The following is a 20,437-nucleotide window of genomic DNA, read 5'->3' on the forward strand; positions in this document are numbered from 1 at the left end:
GGTGTTCCCTTTGCACTCCTCGGGCTTTGAGGGCTCACCATCCCCTGCAGCTCCCCGTCCCCATCTGGCTGGGGGCAGCTCAAGGTCTGGCTTCCCCTCGCAGGCAGGGATGGGTCAGGGGTCAACACATTTAAAATTCCTCCTGGATCTCAAACTCCGGGGAGCTGCACGGGGAGCACCCACCGGCACCCCAGGCAGGCAGAGCACGTGTGGGCAGAGACAGGCGGCCGTGTCTGCATGTGTGAGTTCATGTGAGTTCATGCATGTGCGTTTTGGGGTGCACACGCACAGGGATCACCCGTGTGTGTGCACGGGTGTGGATGTACGGCACGTGAGTGTGGATTTGGGGGTGTGCATGAGCGCCCTTGTGTGCACACCCACACTGATGTGCACAGCTGGCTGTGCTGGTGTGCGTGTGTCAGTGCTGCTGTGTGGAGGTCTGTGCACACCTGTGAGCCTGTCTGTGCATGCCTGAGTGCCTGTTGGTGTGCATGTGTCAGTGCTGCTGTGTGCAAACATGGAGGTCTGTGCACACCTGTGAGCCTGTCTGTGCATGCCTGAGTGCCTGGGGGAGGAGGAGGTGCCTGTGGGACAGCAGTGACACGTGCAGTCCTGTGTGTGTGTGTGTGTGTGTGTGTGCAAAGCTGTGCCTGTGGCTGCACATGTGGCTGTGAGGACACCCCTGTGCCCCCACCCAGCCAGTTCTGCCATCTGGGGTGGCTCAGCAGCTCCTGGCTCTGCCCCCTACCCCAGCCTGGACCTCCCAGGGAGCCTCCCCAGGTGACCCCGTGGGGGCAGCAGGGACAGGACCCTCGGGGCTTCGGGTGCAGGAGGCACCTGCAGGTCACAGCAGCTCCTCCCCTGGGACAGGGATGCTCCCAGTGCTGCAAGGGGCACAGCCTGGGACCCCCAGCACTGCCAGACCCATCTGCTGTGTCCCCCAGGGCCGGGGCCAGCTGGGGCTGTTCCTGCTGGGGTACAAGGTGCTGCTGCTGGGCAGCCCCCACAGCACATCCCTCCTCAGCAGCCGGACGCTGGGCAGTGCCGGGAGGAAATCCAGGCCTTGTCAGGCAGCCGGCTGCAGCCCGTGCCGTGGCCTCTGGCCCAAAATTTCCTGGCATGGCCATCACAACAGCATTTATCCCGGGCTGTGCCTTCCTCACCAAGGTGGGGTCCAGCCAAGCTTCCCCTCGACACCTCAGGGGTGAGGGGATGTGGTGGATCAGATCCCTGTCACACCAGTGGAGAGGAAGAAACGTGAAATTTTGATGGGGAAGGAGCCAGTCCTAAGCCCTGCCTTGGTGCTCCTCTGTGCCCCCCATTCACACAGGGCACACAGCCTGGGAGAGAGTTGGCCTTGGGGAATAAGCCCCCTGAGAGGCATCCTGGCCCCCAGCAGCCCCCCTACAAGCCCCTCTTATCTTCATGGCAGCCGGATGGGGTCTCACCAGAGAGAGGCTGAAATTTCCAGGAAAAAATGTAAATAAAGGTCCCTGTCCCGCCTGTCCCCCTTATCTCAGGAATCCGGAGAGCGCCGGGCCCTTCTCCCAGCCATATTTCATCCCAGCCATCCCTGCTGGCCTCAAACCAAAGCAACAACGATGGGGATGTGTAAGAGACTTAAAGATCACAACTGCCTGTGTCTCGAGGCCTGCCTGGATCCCAGGACCATGTAAGCCACAATTTCCCACCCCACATGGCTGGGGGTTCGTGGGATGGTCTGAGAGGTTTGTACTTCAACACATACTGCCCAGCCATGGGGGTTCCGGGGTGGAAGAGCTTTTGGGTTCCCACTGCCCACCTGGAGTCCCCAAGCAGCAGGGTCGGGGCTCAGCCTCTTCCCCTCCCTGCTCCCAGATCAGCTGCTAATGATGTCTCCTGACCCTGCTCAAAAAGAACGTAAATTATTCAGTTTCTCATCAAGGCAATTAAATTAGCTCGTCATTGCAGGCCATGAATATTTCAGGGGGGCAGGGGCTGGGGAGCTGGGGGGGCCAGGAGTGGCAGGGCTGGGGCTGAGCCCCATTCCTTGGCCAGGAGGAGCAGTGAGTGTGTCCATTCTCAGACCACGGGGACAGACAGGGTGGGGAGTAGGGGCCGGGGGTCTCTGGGCAGAGGGTTGGGAGTCTGGTCCCCAGATGTGGGGGTCCCGTGTGGGCAGTCTGTCCTGTTCCTCTGTCTGTCTGTCTGGGTTACCTTCCCTGCTGCTGACAGAGGCCAGGTGCCAGCAGCCACCCCCTGCCCCACTGCCAGAGCACCTCCTGCACCCCACATTGCCCCCCTTTTTCGGGAGGACACCTGGCCCTTGGTGGCACTGCAAGGGGCTGCCTCCACCCTGGAGATCCCAAATCCCCCCTGCCTTCCCCTTGCCCCAGGCTGTGCCAGCTCCTGCCCGCTACCCTCCCCAGAGCCTGCGGGTTCTCCGTCAGGATTTCTCTTCCCTTTCTTCCTCGCACTGAACAATTAATAATTTATCCCATAATAAAAGAGGAAACAGTTAATGAGATGAAAACAAGCCAGAAACATCTGCTGGGGCTGCTTTCATCGCCTCCCCGGGCCGCCTGCGCAGGAAGCGGGGGCGGGAGGGGGACGGGGCCGCCGGGGGGGCCGCGGCAGCAGGAGCCTGTGCCCGCATCCAGCCTTCCTCGCCACCCCCCTCCTCCTCGGGGACCCCCAGGCCAGGCACGCTTTCCCCACTGAGCCATCAAAACCTGGCTGAGAGCTGCTGGGCCCAGGTCACGAATAGCACTGGGGGTCCTGCCATGGGGGTGTCACCCTAGAAAGGGCAGTGAAGCCTGTGTGATGCTGCCCAGTGTCCCCGGAGATGTGCCTGGCTGCTGAAGGGGGGACAGGGCTGTCCCCTCCATTCCCTGTCCCCAGCCCCCATGGCCAGCTGCTGTTCATTACTGTGATCTGATCTGCAGTGAGTGGGGCTGCCCCCAGCACCTGATACTATCGGGGTAGCAACACAACCCCAAACCCTCCTGGGGTGCCGGGGGGACACGCGGGGATGGGGCAGGGCACCCTGCCAGCAACGGGAACTGCAGGACTGACCCCATGACTCAGTGCTTTGCTGAGATTTATGGAGTCCAAGGAGGAAGCTTATTTTGGGATCGCTTATTTCAGAACTGTGGCTTCATGGCATGTGAGGAGAGGTGTGAGGGGACATGGCTGGGATGCAGGGTGCTGGGGAAAGGGAGGGCAGGGACAGGGGGCACTGAGAGCAGGAAGGGGACAGGCAGGGAAAGGGAAGGGGAAGGCAGCAATGCTCAGAGGCTGCTGACGTGTGGCCAAAACCCAGTCTGGAAGAAAGAGCCAGCCCTGACCAGCCCCACCATCAGCTTGGTCATGGGAGGGGACTGTGAGGACCCCATAGAGGCACCCTGGGCTGGGCAGGAGGCTTGGGCAGGGGCAGTGGAGCTTGTGCAGGATGCTGCTGCCTGCCTCTGCTTCCAATTTAGCTGATCCTCGCCCCGATCCCTGCAGCTCCCTAATCTGTTTGTCTTCCAAAGCTGTTAAGTTAATTCTGAACCCAGCAAAATCCCACGGCCTTCATCCCAGCTCACCCTCCAGCTCGATGGGTCTGGCAGGGGCATGGCAGGCTCTGCCAGTGTCCAGCACGGAGCCCCTTCCATCACGAAGGAGCAGGAACTGGCTCCTGCAGGCTCCCAGACCAGTCTCCAGCAGCCCCATGGTCCCTCCTGGGGCCGGGTGCTGCTAAGGGCCGTCACGGGGACAGGCGGCTGTGATGACAGCTGGGGAGATGGCCTGTCCCTCTGCCAGCCCGGACAGGCACCCGGCCCCGCTCGCAGAGGTGCCGCGGAAAAACTGACATCAGCATCAGCCCGGAGGAATTCGGCCTCCCTGGCCCATCCCAGCCGGGGACAGGGACAGAGACAGGGGCCTCTGCCACGCACCACAGCAGACTTGAGCAAGGTGAAGTAGGAGGGGTGGTACAAACCCCCTTCTTTGCTGTACCCCTTCCCTGGGCCAGGAGCAGCCCAGAGGGCTCTCTTCCTCTGCTTCCTCTGCTTCCAGGAAGCACAGCCCCTTTCAAGCTCTGACTGCAGAGATCAGCCAGCTCATGACACTGGTGACACCCCCTGTGCTGGTGAGGGACAGTGGTTAGGGTTGAATTCCTCAGGAGTGAGGAGAAAGAAAGTTCTAATCCCTTCCCAGATGTCTTGGGGCTTCTGGTATAGTTATGGCCCTTTGGTGCCTTCTATCCCTCACCCCACAGGATGTCCCTGGTGGCGATGAAGAAGTTACAGAGAGAAGGTGACACCCCCCAGCTGCCTTCATCCTGGAGACTGGCCCTCCCCCAGTCATGCTCCATCATCTCCTCACAGTTGCCTTCATCCTGGAGACCCCGACATCCTGCCCCCTCCCCCAGTCATGCTCCATCATCTCCTCATTCCCAGCCCGGGTAATTGGTGGCCTGGTGACAGACAGGCTCATTAACAGCTTAATTTCGGCTTCGTCTCTTCCTGCCCGACCCCCAGCCCAGGTGGGGACTGGCCCAGCAGGGTGCAGGGATGGCACCCGGAGGCCGCATTGCTGCACCCCCAGAGCCGGGGGGCGAGCAGAGGCTGCTGCACCCCATGGGGCACCCCCAGAGCCGGGGGGCGAGCAGAGGGGGGCACACCAGGGCTGGCAGCACTGCCCCGGGCAGCCACGCGGCCTCGGCTCCCCGACATCGGGGCACTGGGGGGACCCCATTCCTGGTCATGGGCAGTTCTCCCTGCTCCTTGCCGCACTGGGATGGGCAGGGACAGCAGCATGGCAGGTGCTGGCCGTTGCCCACCTTCCTGGCCTCACCCTGCCCTTGTTTGCCTCCCTAACGGCGGCGGCCCTTCGGCTCCTTTGTGCCGCGGATAACAGGAATCGCCGCGGCCTCTGAAGTGCCGGCCCCAGCCCCGCTCCCAGACACCAGAGCGGGCATGTGGGCACAGCAGCCAGGAGCCCGGCCAGGGCAGGCCAGGAGGGCAGGCAGGCGTGGGCATGGGGTGCAGGCAGCTTTCTCACCCCACGGCCCTTCTGCCTCGCCTTCGGGTCCCTACTGCAGCCCGGGAGCCCATCCCCAGCACCGGGGCAGTGCCCCAAACCCTGTCCCTGTCCCCCTCCCCAGGGAAAGCAGCTGTTGGCAGCCCACGATGGCTGATGTGGGGCCCCCAAAGGCCGCCCCACCGGATGGAGGCCTGGCTGCCTTTCAAAGGCGTTTGTGCTGTGTAATTTATCGGCAGGAGATAACAGACAAGCGGCTAACGGAGAGGGGGCTGTACCCCTGCTCTGGGGAGTCCAGCCCCACAGCACTGCTGCTGCCAGGATTCATCACGCCGGGGCACGCACACCTCCCTGGCCAAGGTGTAGGTCCCGTTTTGGTTTGGGGAAGCCCCACAGCAGAGACGGTCCCACTCTGTGCCCTCTTTGATGCTGCTGCCTGCCTTGCACAGAGACCCCAGGGCCACTGCACGACCAGAGCAGGGCCAGCCCGGGCCGGCATTTGGGGTTCTTCACCCCAGGGACACGTGGACTTCCCAGCTTGGGGGAAGGGCAGCAGGCATGGAGGGGCACAGGGTAGGGAAGGACGGGTCCCACGGGCACGGGGGCAGCACCTGGCGCCGGATCTGAGAGAGTTTGTTTAATCCCAGATAAGGAGGCGACGCCAGGCACCTGGCTGGCAAACGGGCACTCCCCGGGCAACAGCAGCGAAGGCAGTGCTGGCCCCCAGCCCCACCAGCCTGTGCCAGCACCGTCTGCTCAGCCCCGGCCGCACAGGGCTGCTGTCAGCTGGGCACACGCGTCCCTCTGGCCACCCACACTCCTGTGGCACCGCATGGCATGGCATGGCATGGCACATGGCACGGGGTCAGCGAAGCAGCCGGCACGCGGCACAGCCAGGGCAGATGGGCACGGAGTGCAGGGAAAAGCAGGGTGCCCCATCCTCTGCCAGCCCGGGACGGATTTACACCAGGGCCAGCAACCCCCCGGCCAATCCTGCCCCAAGGGTTGCGTGGGCACGGGGCCAAGGAGGAGGCTTAGGGACAGCTCTTGGCATCGTGGTCCTGCTGCACAGCCAGTGCTCGGGAGGTTCAGGGCTGGGCTGGTCTCCTGCTGCCACCCTGATCCTGTGGCATCTGTGGGGCATCTGGAAATCCATCCCGCCCTTCCCCATCTGGCCCTGGAGGTGGCTGCATGCCCATGACCCTGCGCAGGGCGGGGGCTCAGCAGTGCCCTGCCCGCAAGGACAGGGAGGCAGGCGGCAGTGCTGGCTGCAGGGTCGCTGGGCAGCAGCACCCCTGGGGCTGCCTGCCGGCTGCTGAGCTCAGCCCCAGCTGCCTGCTGGCCTGTACCCACCGTGCCAGGTCTCAGCAGGGGCAGTCAGGCACAGCCAGGTGGGATCAGCCCTTTGTGTCACCTCGCAGTGGCAGGGAGCACAGCTTTGCCATGGCCCTCCAGCCTGAATCACAACAGGATCCCAATGGGTATCCCTGAGTACAGCAGGGGCTGGCACATGGACCCCTCCCCGAAAAACAGCCCTGGCCCCCACGCCACCCTGCCCGGCCGGCTGGTGTCCGCCAAGCAGGTCACATCCCTCCGGGACAGCACCCTGAGGATTCTGGAAAGGGCAACTGGTCGTACTGGTGAGCCTGGCTGTGGTAGGACTCCCTGCGCTCCGGCACACCCTGGGGCTGTCCTGCCATGCTCGGTGTGCTGCTGCCACCCCCTGGCAACCTGCACGGCCCCGGGTGTCCCCCGCAGCCCCTCGCGCAGGGGTGCCCAGGTCCAGCGCAGTCCTGCACCCCAAACAAGCGGGCACACGGGATGCGGGATGCCAGGAGGGGAAGGCTCCACACCTCTCACCCTGCGCCAGAGGGGCGCCAGTCTATGGCCACCACATTCTGGCAGGGAGGAGGTTTCTGCCCCTCCCCGAGCCAGGGTGGGGAGGGGGCTGCGGGGCTTGGGGGAGTTACCCAGACACGATGATTAGAAGGAGCCGAGGTTCCGTCCCAGCGCATTAGGACTGTCCCCGCTGAGTGCCACCGCCGCGGGGTGACCCCGCCGTGAACCGCCCGCGCTCCCCCGCCGAGCCAGCAGACCCCTGGCACCGGCACCCCCCCACGCCGGTGTCCCCGCCGCATGTCACCCCCTGCCCCGTTCCGCTGCCTGCGCCCCAGGCATGCGTGAGGATGCGCTGGCACCGTGTCACGGAGGGGACACGCCATGCAGAGGCCACACCTGTGTGTCTGGGGACCACAGGCATCCTGTGACAGGCCTCCCGCTGCGGATGCGGGGGCACCTTGGTTCTGGGTGCCATCCCGGACCGCGACCTGGGGGCAGCAGGGGCTGTGTCCCCACGAAGCCACCTCGCTGCAGGCACAGGGGCCACGCACGGGGAGCCACATCCCATGGACATCCCCGCTCACGACCCCGTGGTCCCGGGGGAGATGTGACACCCGCCCTGCCCAGTCCCCATCACACCCTGCCGGCTCCGCCAGCCTTCTCTGTGCCCATCCCGCGGGCACACGCGGCCCAAGCGAGGCACAGGGACCCCGCTGCCCAGCCTCTCCTGGGACACGGGAGAATTTTCTCGGGCGGGCCGCGGGGGCGTTCGGGGACCGCGGGGGACGGGGCTGAACTCTTGAACCCGCACCGGCAGCTCCCGAGCAGATGCCAAGCGCGGAGCTCCCCGCGGCGCCCAACGTGTGAGCACCCCCGGCCGTGCCCGACCCGCCGCGGCCCTCACGGTTCACCGGCAGGACACGGGGGACGCTGTCACACGTCCCTTCCCGCGCCGGCTGGCGGGCGAGAAGGAAGGAGCCGGCGGGAGAGCCCCGAGACCCACAGCGGGCTGAGTGCGCGCAGCCCATCGCACCGGGGTCCGGCCGCGGCCGGGGGCGCGGGACGAGCCCCTCCGTCCCGTGGGTGGGCGCGGGCCCAAGGGCACCGAGGGACACCCCGGACCCCTCCCGGGACATCCCTGACTCCTCCCCAGGACACTCCGGACTCCCCCCGGGACATCCCTGACCCCACCCGGGACAACCCGAACCTGTCCCGGGACACCTCGGAGCCGCTCGGGACACCCCGGACCCATCCTGGGACACCTTGGACCCCCCCCCGGTACACGCCCGACCCCTCCCGGGACATCCCGGATCTCTCCCGAGACATCCCGGATCTCTCCCGGGACATCCCGGATCTCTCCCGGGACACCCCTGCCCTCCCGGGACACCTCGAACCCCTCTCGGGACATCCCTGACCCTCCCGAGACATCTCTGACTCTCCCGGGACATCCCTAACCCTCCCGGGACACCCCGGATCTCTCCCGAGACATCCCGGACCCCTCCCGGGACACCCCGTACCCCTCCCGGGACACCTCGAACCCCTCTCGGGACATCCCTGACCCTCCCGAGACATCTCTGACTCTCCCGGGACATCCCGGATCTCTCCCGGGACACCCCTGCCCTCCCGGGACACCTCGAACCCCTCTCGCGAGCGGGAGCGGGGCCGCTGCCATGGCCGGGATCCTCTTCGAGGACATCTTCGACGTGAAGGACATCGACCCAGAGGGCAAGAAGTTCGACCGCGGTGAGTGGGGCCCCGGCGCGCTTCTCCCGGTCCGCCGTCCGCCGCTCCCGCCGGCGCTGGTCCCTCCGCGTGTTGGCCGCCCCCGGAGCGCCCCGCTCCCCCGGGCTTCCCCGGCCCACAGCCCCGCGGGCCCTGTGGCTGGCACTCCTCGCCCCGCCGTGTTCCTGTCCCTGCCTGTGCCGGGCTCTGGCGTCCATCCCGATCCCACCCGGGAACATCCCGAACCCTCCCATCCATCCCGAACCCTCCCATCCATCCCGAGCCCACCCATCCATCCCGAGCCCACCCTGTTCCCCCCAGCCCCCCGGGACCTCCCGTGTCCTTGCCCTGACTGTGCTGCTGTCCCCAGTGTCGCGCCTGCACTGCGAGAGCGAGTCCTTCAAGATGGATCTCATCCTGGACGTGAACATCCAGATCTACCCCGTGGATCTCGGTGAGCCGCTGTCAGCTTGGGCGGGCCGAGAGGGGATGGAGCTGGGAATGGCTGTGATCAGGGAATGAGCTGCCTCAGGCCTCCTGGTGCCCCTGTGCCCTCCCCAGGTGACAGGGTTCAGGGCACTGTCGCTGTGCTGAGGCTGAGCTGGGTTTCTGGGTCACCTCCCTGTGTGTGTCTGGGTCACCTCTGTCCCCTTCCACACAAATGCTGTCTGGGGAAGCTGCTCCAGCTGTGGCAACCGGGCTTTAAGGGAGACTTCCTTCTGCAGCTAAATACACTGAATGTGTGGAAAAGAGAGTATTGTCCTTGATGGAATACAGAAGGGCTGAAGCTGATGCTGCAGGGGGCTCATGCACCTGCCCAGGGTCCAGCCAGGCTCTCTGGGGGGATATAAGTGAATATCTTGTGTCCCCTGAAACACCAGCAGTGGTGTCCTTGTGGCTGTGGTTTCCTCTGTGATGTGGGGAGCAAGGAGACACAGGATCCAGTGTGACCTTTCACAGCTTCCCCACATCCTGCTGGAGGGCTGGCAGCAGGGACAGGGCTCGTTCAGCACCCCCTGCCAGGGTGGCCCCTGAGTTGTGGCTGCGTGTGCTGCTGCTCTGGCTGTGCCCTGACCTTCTCACTGCTGCTCTGGCCTCCTGGCAGGGGACAAATTCCGCCTGGTGATCGCCAGCACCTTGTACGAGGACGGCACCCTGGACGACGGCGAGTACAACCCCACGGACGACCGCCCGTCCAGGTGCAGGGCCGGCCGGGAGGGAGGGAGGGACACACGGGCGTGCTGGGCTGAGCCTTCAGGCTGCACACCGACAGGAGCTTCTTCACAGAGGGGTGGTTAAACATTGTAATGGCTGCCCAGGAGGGTGGTGGAGTCGCCATCCCTGGAATTGTTTAAAGCAAGGCTGGGTGTGGCACTCGTGCCGTGTCTAGTTGACAAGGTGGTGTTCAGTCACAGATTTGACTTGATGATCTGAGAGCTCTTTTGCAGTCTAGTTGTCTCTGTAACGGGGAGGTGCCTTCTCTCACAGGACGCTGAGCTGGGGGAAGGGCCAGGTTTGGTTCCTTGCTGACCTCAGGCTGTGCTGTTGCAGGGCAGACCAGTTTGAGTACGTGATGTACGGCAAGGTGTACCGGATCGAGGGGGACGAGACCTCCACGGAGGCGGCCACGCGCCTGTGAGTGCCTGTCAGGAGTGGGGTGCCCTGGGGTGGGGTGGGGAGCACTGGGATCTCAGCTCAGGTCTCCCGTGGGATTCCCTGCTCTCACTGCTCCTCTCCTCCCACCTCAGCTCTGCCTACGTGTCCTACGGGGGGCTGCTCATGCGGCTGCAGGGCGACGCAAACAACCTGCACGGCTTTGAGGTGGACTCTCGTGTTTACCTGCTGATGAAGAAGTTGGCCTTCTAGCACACCTCCACTGCCCCACAGACATCCAGCTGGAGCCCTGAGAGCCCACACTGTGCTCCAGCATCCGTGCTGCCCAGCCTCTTCAGAGCTGAGGAGGCAGGAGCAGTCCCCCTCCTCATCTCAGTGTCTTCTGACTCCTGCTGGGATCTCTGTTTGTGAGGAGGGAGGTGCCTGGCATCTGAGTGGACACCGTGCTGGGTGCTCTGGGCTTGCCTGATGGCATCTCCTCACCTTTGCCTGTGCTCAACAGCCCTGGCCCTGGCCAGGAGCAACTGGACTGGGACAGCTGCCTGCCTCTGGGGACCATTCCCTCAGGAGCCATCCTGAGGCAGGCTGCCTTGGTTTTGATTAAACTGGGATGTTTTGTACACCTGGCTCTGCTTGCTGAGAGATGAGGCTGGCAGGGAGTGGATACACCTGTGCAGGGGAAAAGGGGGGCCCTGCCACTTCCCAAAGGATGGGGAGCCCAAACCTGTGACAGGTGGGTACAGGGAGGAGGAGTGGCAGCTCAGGCTGTGCCGGGAGATCCTGCAGCACTGGCAGCTGCCATGGGTGGGAATGGGCACTGGGCAGAACTGGGAGCATGTCCCAGAGGAGCTGGCTTCTGCCCCGGGCCCAGGCACAAGGACACACACAACTCTTTAGAAAAATAGCTCTTTAATCAAAAAGCATTCACAGTAGAGGTGCCTGCCCGGATGGGAGCAGGGCCTGTGCCTGCTGGCACATGACTGTCACTGTTTGCCTTCTTGTGCTGCACAGTTCTGAAGACCTGAGGAACAGGTGCCAACCCTTTCCCTGTGGGCATCTTCCTGGGCACCCAGAGCACAGCTTAGTGTCCTGCAGGATTGCTCCAGCATTGCTTTGTGGTTGAACCCCGTGTGCAGCCTCACTGGGCCCCACATGGAGGGTCTCTGCTGTCCCCCTGTCCTTGCTTGCACAAGACCTTGGCCAGGTCGTAGAAGAAGAAGCGCAGCTTGCCCTGTACCAGCTGCCGGTAGGTGAGGAAAATGCTGGAGATGTGGGTCTGCTCCGTGGAGTGTGGGGAGCAGCTCGGCTCCCAGTGTCCTGCCTGAGAGTGGGACAGAGGGGTGACAAACACCGTTTCACCCGTGCCAGCCCAGCTGGCACCTGTGCCGGGGTGGGCTGGCTCATGTGGGGAGGTCTCACCTCCCAGCTGAAGGTCTGCAGGAGCAGGAGGAAGGAGTTGGCGTGTCGGTAAAGCTGGCTCAGCTGCCTGGCCCCGCACTCGTCGCTCACCTGGCCCTGGGCCCCTGCTGCGGCGCCCACCAGCAGGGCCAGGTCACACAGGATCTCCCGCCGCTTGGTCTCGTTCTGGGGGAGCAGACAGGGACCCCCCAGGGCCTCGTTGCTTTCTGTGCTCACCTTAGGTCTGGATGGAGTCCTCTACCCTCCCTGTGCCACCAGATATGCCTACAAGCATCTTGTTGAGCATTTCTGGTGCTTGTGCCAACCCAAGGTTCCTTCTCCAGTCCTGTTAGCACACCAGTGCCAGCACCCTCCTCCCAGCCCCTCTCACCGATTTGGATTTCCACTGCTGGAAGGTGAAGTCCACCAAGGGCAGCACTGCAGGGCACCTGAGTGCAGGCAGGGCCTGGCACTGGCCCTAGTGAGGAGAGATGTCAAGGTGAGGTGCCAGGAACTGTGCAAGTCCCTGGTTTTGGGTTTTGTGGGGACTGTATCCTCACCACTCTCTTTTCCATGTCCTTGGCCTCCACGATGTACTTCTGGATAAGCCTGTTGTCACAGACCAGCCGCGCTGGGCTGGCACGGTCCTCTTTCACATGCAGGAGGAAGGATGTGAGGAGGAGCAGTCCTGGAGGAGATGGGGTTGTCTTGTGCACCGTGCCAGCCTCCATGGGCAGTGCCAGCCCAGAGCCCCTGCAGCGGCAAGTCCTGTGCCCAGCCCTTTGGTGGTCTCGGTGGCCCCGCGGGGGGGTGCAGGGTGGGTGCGAGTGGCTGAGGAGGGCCCGGTGCTGCTCTCCAGCCAGCCAGCGAGGGGTGCCGCTGCTCACGGGGGAGAGCCGGGGTTACCGTGACAGCAGAGTGTGCCAAGAGGCCGCACAACCTCGTCTGCCAGGTTTTCTGGCCGTGCTCCAGGCAAGGAAGCAGGGCTGTACTCCCTGTGCAGACCAGGGCCAGCCCTCCGGATCCCTGCCAAGAGCAGTTCCAGGCGTCATGTGCACTTCGGGGAATCCCAGCCTGCAGTGTCCCACAGGGAACATCTGCTCCTGGCCGCTGCCCTGGCTGAGCGCTCCCCTGCCGCACTGCCTTCCCCAGTGCTGCTGTGCCCAGCAGCTGCCCACCCTGCCAGCTTCTCCGTACCCTCTTTGCAGCCTCCTGCCTGCCTCGCTGCCTGCCCTGGCACTGCACCAAAAACCCTCAGTGCAGCCTGTTTACCTACAGCAGGCATGGAGAGATGCTTGGCTGCCCTCACATGCTGGCACTGGCCAGGTCCAACTAGCCCAGAGCCACCCCTGGGGTTTGGTGCCCAGCTGTGGGGTTCATCGTGCAGGGGATGCTCTGGCTGTGGGGCCACAGTGCCCACAGCCCCTCCTGCGCACCCAGTCCCCCCTTTTAGCCACGCACTCACTGTTCAGCTCCATGCTCGGCTGGGGGCTTCGGCCCTGCATCTCCCGCCCTGGGCCCAGCGGCTGCTGCCTGGCTCCCGTCCCCCTTCCATGGAGGGCAGCGGTGGCGCGGGCTCCCCGCGAGCCGCCCGGCCGGGACGGAGGGCCGGCGGCCGCGGCGGCCCCGGGACAGCACGGCGCGGCTCCGCGCCTCCGGCCTGGCCGCCCAGCCGAGCAGCACGATTTCCTGTTGTGTCGCCGCTGACCTTCCAGCAAGATCGCAGCGGGGGCCCCGGGCCCGGGGGAAGGCTTCCTGCCTCCGGCCGCTTCCTCCCTTGGCTCGGGGCACGGGAAGGGCGTCCCTGGGCGCCCTCCGTGGCTGCTCACCTGGCCCCAGGCCCGAGCGCTCGGCAGTCAGTCGTCAGCGCCTCAGCTGGGCCTGTCCAGGGGTAGACGGTGGCCCTGGTACCTGGAGAAGAGATGGTGTCAGTGATCCTGCACTGGACAGCCCCGGGAACGTCAGCCCTAATGAAGTCCTGCTCCTGGCTGTGGCAGCCAGGTACAAAAGCCACCCCAGAGGTGGACCATAATCCTGGTGACCCTTTCCCAGGGGTTGACTTCATCCATGGGGATCTTCATCCAGATAGACCCCATCCCTGCTGACCCTCACACAGAGGCATGCTCTCACCCCTGCATCCACCAGAGGTGAGGCAGGGAGCTGGAGATCCCGGGGATGGCTGTGGTTCATGGCATCCCTCTGGGCTGGGGAGGGCTATGGATCACAGGGGGCATGGCTAGTGCATGGCCCCAGGGCTGTTTCAGCAGGGGTGTTGGTTGGGAGTGGGCTGAGTGAGGCACCCACAGATGCCCCCTCCCTGAGCAGGAGAAGCACCAGGGCCTGTTCAGCACCATGCCCTGGCATGGCTGTGACATTCCCTGGCATGGCTGTGACATTCCCTGGCAAAGGCAGCTCTCGCTGGTCACTCTGGCAGGGGGTGCACATCCCCATGCCCGTGTGTACGTGTGTGTGTCCCCATACCGCTCACAGGCACACACCGCCACGTGCACCCTCAAACCCACGTGTACACACGTGCACTTCCCTGGCACAGGCCGGGCCTGTGCTCAGATAACCCTCCACCCCGGCAGCCCCCAAGGCTTCCCTTGGGGAACACCCCCTCCCAGCACACATCCTCTCGCTCCTGTCTCCCTGCAGCGCGGTTTCCTTCTCACACCCCGGCTCTCGCACACTCTCGCACGTTCCCACCCCTGTCCCCGGGGACAGCGGTTCCCGGCAGCGCCTGGCCGGGTGACAGCAGTTAAAGTAAACACCCGTGCCCTGCTCCACCTGCCCTGCTCAGCCACAAGAGCCCACCTTGAGGGTGCCTGGATGGGTCCCAGCGGGTGCCACCACTGCAGGGACGAGACTGGCAGCCCCGGCTTGCCCGGGCACGTCTGGCAGCGATGGACCCGTGAGCACCGGGGTCAAACACCTCCAGGCTTCCCCCACACGGCCGTGGCCCTTCTGCGGACGTGACAAGCGGCCATCACGCCCGCAATCCCGCCCATCAGCACCCTCAGCCCCTCTGCCAGCGCTGGCCTCAGGCCCGCCGCCATCCCCATGCCAGTCCCTGCCGTGCCCCCACCATGTCCTTTCCCTGTCCCTCCCCGGGTGCAAAGCCATTGGCGATGCCAGGCTGGAGAGCTGCCGTGCCCTGCATTCCTTCTTGATTAGGCAAACAAACCCACCAGGGGAAACTGAGAGCAACTGGAAACTGGAGGTCTAATGGACCCCCGTGGTCAGCCTAAGGTGCCCACAATAGTCCCTTCACTCCAAAATATTTTTTACAACAATGCCAGAAGCTGGCAGGCAGCATGAGCCTGTGCCCGTGGGCAGCCTGGTATTCCTCTGCTGGAAAGGGCAATGCCAGCTTTTGCTGCCCATGCCAGGGGGGCAGAGGAGGATGTGGGGGAGAACTCCTGCTTCTGGCCCCAGCCCGATCCCACGGATGTTGTGTGCTCTAGAGGCAGAGAGGATGGGGGCAGTGAGGCGCAGGGACCCCAGAGGGACACGGGGGCTCCGGCAGGCAGCCCGGGCTCTGGCAGGGGACAGGAAGCCAGGCGGGGGCCGCGGGGCTGCACAGCTGGCCGGATCCCGGTGCCAAGATTCCCACCTCTCCTTACAGGGTGCAAAGTGCTGGGAATCCCGCTGCAGGGACAGCCGTTCGCACCCACTTTGCCGAGGTGCTGAAGACAGCAGGAGGTGCCTGGAGTCAGGGAAGGGGGGGGAAGAGGAGGAATACTCCGGGGTGGGGGGGAGACTGTGGTTCGGTGGCACAGCTGCTTGTCCGGGCAGGCCACCCAGATGTGCTCGGTGGGCACCCCCAGGATGTCAGTCCTAGCATGGGAAGCAAACCTGGCCTTCCAGGGGCAGGGAGGGGGGTCCTAGCCCCCTTTGAAGCCCCCATAAAAGGGTCTGGCATAAAGGAAAGAGAAAGTCAAAGGAACAAAGAGAGCGGCTAATCCCGGCGTGAGCAAACAGCCCCGTTTGCTCAGGACACAGCTGGCTCCGGGGCCAGGGAAAGGAGCACAGCGGGGCTCTGCGGGTGCCAGGCAGCGGGGGACCCTCTCCCCGGGCCGCCCTTCCCGAGCACGGGCAGCGTCCGGGAGCAGGGTCCCTCCTGGACCCTTTGGGCTTTTTGCTACATATGCAAATTGCCAATAAACATCCGTGGGCAAATCCTGCTCCCCGTGCAGCCTGGTCCTTGCCTGCTCCCAGACAGCCGTCCCAGGAGAGCAGCCACGCTGCCGGCTGAACGGACCTGCAAGGGGCACCTTGGTCGGGGTGCAGCAGCTTGGGGGTGGAGGATGGCAGGGCTTTGCCTTTCCCAGTTTTCAGCAAGCCACATGCTGCCCAGCACACAGCCCTGGGTGCTGCCCACAGGATGTCCATGGGCAAACCCTCCTTGCCTAGGACAAGGGCTCCTGGTGCCAGTGGCTGTGCTGGCATCTGGGGCGATTCCACTGTGCCTCCTCTACCACCCTGCTTCCCACTCCAACGGGGCACACGGAGTGCGCTGGGAGGGCACCTCCTCCCTCCGCCTCCATCCCGCGGAGAGGAGAAGGGGTTAATGCCAGGCAGCCGAGCCGCAGGTGGGCGCAAGAATGAAATTCCTTCTCGCTGTCCTGCGAAGTCTGGGCACAAATATTTGCCTGCATGTCCGGTGGGGAGGGGGGAGACCACCATCGCTTCTGGGAGCTTGCTAATCCCCATGCCAAACAAGGCCCCCACATGCCCCCCATCTTCCTCCTGCCGGGGTCACTCTGCAAAGCCTTTGAGGAGGGGACGTTTGGGGTCAGGGGGACACCAGCACCTTTGGGCGCTCCTGTGAGCAGGGAGCTCTGTGGGGTTGGTGGAGCACTCGGAGCAGGTATCTTGTTCAGGAGCACTGCCAGGGTCTGTTTGGCGTGGCTGATGAGGCTGTTTTGGGGTTTCCATTCTGCTCCCTGAGCCGTGGCCACCACAGCAGGAGATGAAGGCAAGAGCCCCAGCCATCCCCACCGTGTCAGCAATGCACCCTCTGTAATAAATTCCATGTGTTCACAGACAGAAAATAGCAACTTCCCCGGCTCCGTTGCTCCCCAAACTGCATCCTCCTTCTGTACCTACCACCCCCCAAAACTGCCTCCATCCCCAGACCCCCCTGGCCTTCATCTGGGATGGCCCAGCCCTGCAAGTCGCCTACCAGTTGTGCAAATATTGCCGGAATGGCTGTAATCCCTGTGTCCAACGTGAATTATGAGATATTTCCACCCATTACGACAGCCCCCCCACCCCACCGCGTGTGTGTGAGGCCGGGGGGATTAGACACGGCACAAGCCACGCTCGGCACAAAGCTTTGGGGAGGCTGACTGCTCTCTGCATCCCACAGCGGGGCGGGGCCGTCGAGGGGGGCTCTTTTTGGAGGGAGGGGGTGCCCCACATCCCTTCCTGCCTTCAGGCGTGGGCCTGGAGGCAGTGTTGGGATGCCCAGAAGGCAGTGTGAGGCTGTGAGAAGGGGGGCCCGTGGCATGCAGTTTCCCATCCCTTGGGAGCAGAGGCTCCTTCCTGTCGCCCTGAGCCGGGCTCATGTTCAAAGCCGCGAGCAGGCAGCAGCTGATGAGGGCAGACAATGGGAGCTGCGCGGGGCAGAGCCCGGGTGAGGGCCTGCATGGCACAGCCCCACACCACAATCCTCTGGAATGCTCCATGGGACCCTCAGCACAGAGCAGGCACAGGCCCACCAAGCCCCCGCAGAACTACAGGCTGCTCTGTAGGGCACCACTGGGGCACCCCACCTGTACCTTGCTGGGACAAGAGACACCCCGTGGCACCATCACCCCCCAGCGGGGACAAGCCAGGGCGTGCCCTGGGAAGAGGTGTTGGAGGGGTGAAGGTGCCAGGCTTGAGGCTGCCCATGGCCAGCTGTCTCCATCGCAGTGCAGCCCCAGCTGCCCGCAGCTGGCAGCCCCGTGGGGATGTGCCGGTGCCAGGCCAGCTCTGCAGCCTCAGAGGTGCCTTTGTGCAGGGCGCTGCTCCTCACACACATGTGGGGCACTGGGAAGCAGCTGGTGGGACCAGGACCCTTTCCCAGCGCTGCCCTTGGCTGGCACCATCCCCTCTCCAAGAGCACAGGGACCCCCGAGGCTCTGCCAAGCCACCTCTGCCTACTGATGAGTGCACCCCTTGGCATTTCCAGGGGCAGCCCAGCTGTGGATAAGGGAAGCCCAGGCACAGCTGGAGCATCCATTTCCTCCCTGCCCACGTGCCCCCACTGCAGCGGCCATGCCCCCTCCCTGGGCAGGGATGCCCAGCACCCTCCTGACCTGACAGGCCCCATGCCAGCATGCCACGCTGCTCCCAGCTGGCAGTGCCGCAACACCCTTGCAGCCCTCTCTCCCCCACGCTGCCACCCCGTGCCTCGGATTCCCCCGTGCCTCGGGGCTGCAGCCAGGCGGGTTCCCTGTCTCTCTTTCCTTTCCCCGGGAAAGGGGAGGGAGCTTCCCTCATCTCTCCCCCGTGTCCCGCAGACGAGCCAGGAGACGGTGACGAGCTCTGGGTGCACAGAGCCAGCACCGGATTCCTGGCATCGGCGAGACAGCTGGGAGCCATCGCCCGCCTCCTCCCCGCTCAGCCCCGCTCGGCCCCGCCGTGCCCAGAGCCGCTGCCGTGCCGCAGCGGGCACCGCGCAGGGACCCTGGCACGGCCACACCGAGCCCAGCCCTGCCCTGCCCTCCACGGGTCCCTAGCCAGCGAGGACGTCGGGAGAGAGGAGAGGGGACAGGTCAGTGACACCGCTGGGCACCGCGGGGAGGGCGCAGGGCCAAGGGGTGCCACGCTGCCAGTCATGGTCGCTGCCCCTTGCAAGCAGCAGGGTGTCAGGGCCAGCCACGCCCGGGGGATGCCCGAGGTTCTGGCAGTGTCCCAGCCCCGGTGATGCCAGCGGGGTGTCCTGCTGGGGTAAGCCCAGCTGCTCCTCTCTGCCGGCCGCCAGCTCCTGCCACGGGCCGGGTCCCGGCAAGGCCAAGCCCCCCTGTCCCCCTGCCCTCCCCGGGAGAGGTGTCACACTGCATGGGGACGTGCCAGACCAGGGCAGGGAACGGGATGGGGCAGCCGTGGATAAGCTGGGGATGGGCAACCTCATTCTGGCTCTGGGCTCAGGGCGGTGGGCTGCAGCCCCCCCAGCAGCTCGCTGGGCTGCGGGGAGGCCCAGGAGGAGCTTTCTGGGGAGGCAGGGGCCTGTTGTGCTCCAGCTGTGCCGTGTTTCCCTAGCTACACCGCGCAGCTGGCCGGGTGTTTGCACCGCCCGGAGTTGATTTTGGCAGCCCCGCGCTTCCCCCTCCTCCCCTCCCCACCCGCCTTCCCCCTGCCGGGCGCCCGCCTGCCACGCACCCACCCCCCTCAGCCTCTCCCTGCCACTCTCGCCGGGGTGGCAGCAGGGACATGGGTGACACAAAGTGCACCCGCTCCCCACAGGCTCCCCCTCCCCTAAATTCATGCCTCAGTTTCCCCAGATGGATGATGCTTTCCCCAAACACTTCCATGGTGTCTACTCACTGCCAATCTCTGCCCAGGTGTGGGTGAAGAATGGGGCTGGTGCTGGTGCTGCTCTCACAGCATCCCCCCTCCAGATGCCCCTTCCCTCCCTGGACATGGGAGCCCAGGCATCCGGGCTCCTGTTCCCCTGCAGCCCCTGTCACTGGTGGGCAGGAGCCATTCTGGAGCCTTGCTCTGCCCAGGGTGGGCAGCAGCTGGAGAAGTTTAGGAATGTGGAAGGCACAGGCACAGGCTGGAGGGGGTTGGTTGTGCCTTTGCAGAGAGCAGTGTGGACTGGGGGAGGGGGCTGGCTGTTTTGGGAGCCCATGCTCAGGGGTGCAGGAAGGGCTGGCTGCAGGGGAACAGCGGATGGACATGCCTTGCAGTGCCCTGTGTCCTGGGGTGCCAAGGGCCTGGGAGCAGACTGAGTGGATGGAGTGGTCCCCAGGATGTCTCATGCCTGAGGAGTGGGGAGCAATGAGCCCTGGAAGAGCTCATGGCTGAAGGTGGACTGTGGGGATGCCAGGATACTCTGTGCACAGGTTGAGGAGATGGGCATCTGAACGGGTGTGCCCTGCAAATGCCTTATTCACGAGGGGGCTTATCCAGATGGGGAGACTCCTGTGGGGCTCACACCCTTGAAGAGGGGAATGTGAATGGGGGCATACCCGGGATGTCCAGGGCTCAGGAGCACCCCAAGCTCCGTGGAAGTGTGGATGGTGGTGGTGTTGTCTCCACAGTGCCTCATATCCCAGAGGGTGCTGTGTGAATTGGGAGGGGGTGTCCCCAGGATGCCCAAAACCCGAGGGTGCCCGATGCTCTGAGGGAGGGTATATCATAGAATCGTATCACAGACTGCTCGGGGCTGCAAAGGACCGTAAACACCACCTAGTTCCAACCTCCATTCCTCGGGATTCCCCATGCCCCGGGGCTGGCATGTGAGTAAGGATGCTCTGCCCTCTGGGGAACCGCATGCCGGGGAGAGGGGGAGCAATGAACGGGGGGGTCCCCAGGACATCCCGAGTGCGGGGTACCCCGTGCCCGGCGGGGCAGCCGCGTGCCCCGGGTGCCACAGGACGGGACGGGACAGGACGTCCCGTGCCAGGCGGGCCCGGGGCCCGGGGATATGTGGGGGGGTCGGAGCGCGGCGGGGGGCGCATCCCCCCCCGGCCGGCCGCTGCCTGCGCCTCATTAGCGGGGCCTTTGTTTGCACAGGGCTCGCAGCTCCCGCTTGCCCATGCCGCCGCCTATAAAGCGGAGCCGGAGCCGGCAGCCGGGCAGAGGCGGCGGCAGCGCCCGGCAGCGCCCGGCCCCCCCTCCCCGCCGCCGCCTCCGGTCCCGGTCC

General features: G+C 64.7%; 3 protein-coding genes across 5 annotated transcripts in view; 2 read left to right on the plus strand and 1 right to left on the minus strand.

Moving 5' to 3' along the window:
- The first annotated feature begins 8,490 nt into the window (after positions 1-8,490).
- Positions 8,491-10,805, plus strand: POLR2H (RNA polymerase II, I and III subunit H). 2 transcript variants are annotated; one of them, XM_039713511.1, is made up of 5 exons: positions 8,491-8,586; positions 8,936-9,019; positions 9,671-9,764; positions 10,117-10,200; positions 10,314-10,805. In XM_039713511.1, exons 1-5 carry the CDS (start codon positions 8,514-8,516, stop codon positions 10,429-10,431), a joined length of 453 nt encoding a protein of 150 aa, XP_039569445.1. In that variant the 5' UTR covers positions 8,491-8,513; the 3' UTR covers positions 10,432-10,805. The 2 variants fall into 2 exon arrangements, with proteins under 2 accessions (XP_039569445.1, XP_039569446.1); XM_039713512.1 differs by lacking the exons at positions 9,671-9,764; positions 10,117-10,200 and having other exon boundaries at positions 10,314-10,411.
- A 274-nt stretch (positions 10,806-11,079) lies between these two features.
- On the minus strand, positions 11,080-13,395 carry THPO (thrombopoietin). Of its 2 annotated transcripts, XM_039713693.1 has the most exons (5): positions 13,043-13,392; positions 12,138-12,265; positions 11,969-12,055; positions 11,599-11,763; positions 11,080-11,500 (listed from the first exon to the last, which is right to left on the minus strand). In XM_039713693.1, the coding sequence occupies exons 1-5, from the start codon at positions 13,080-13,082 to the stop codon at positions 11,318-11,320; spliced, it is 603 nt and encodes a 200-aa protein (XP_039569627.1). In that variant the 5' UTR covers positions 13,083-13,392; the 3' UTR covers positions 11,080-11,317. The 2 variants fall into 2 exon arrangements, with proteins under 2 accessions (XP_039569627.1, XP_039569626.1); XM_039713692.1 differs by having other exon boundaries at positions 12,138-13,395.
- A 6,175-nt stretch (positions 13,396-19,570) lies between these two features.
- The window catches only part of CHRD (chordin), an 8,561-nt gene continuing 7,694 nt past the window's right edge, over positions 19,571-20,437 (plus strand). The window contains 3 exon segments of the mRNA XM_039713688.1: positions 19,571-20,030; positions 20,308-20,421; positions 20,423-20,437. The exon segment at positions 20,423-20,437 is cut by the window's right edge and continues 145 nt beyond it. Of these exon segments, the coding sequence (XP_039569622.1) occupies positions 20,013-20,030; positions 20,308-20,421; positions 20,423-20,437 (147 nt within the window). The 5' untranslated portion in view covers positions 19,571-20,012.

Source organism: Passer montanus, unplaced genomic scaffold (genome assembly GCF_014805655.1).
Source record: "Passer montanus isolate IOZ18808 unplaced genomic scaffold, ASM1480565v1 scaffold29, whole genome shotgun sequence".
Lineage (NCBI taxonomy): Eukaryota > Metazoa > Chordata > Aves > Passeriformes > Passeridae > Passer > Passer montanus.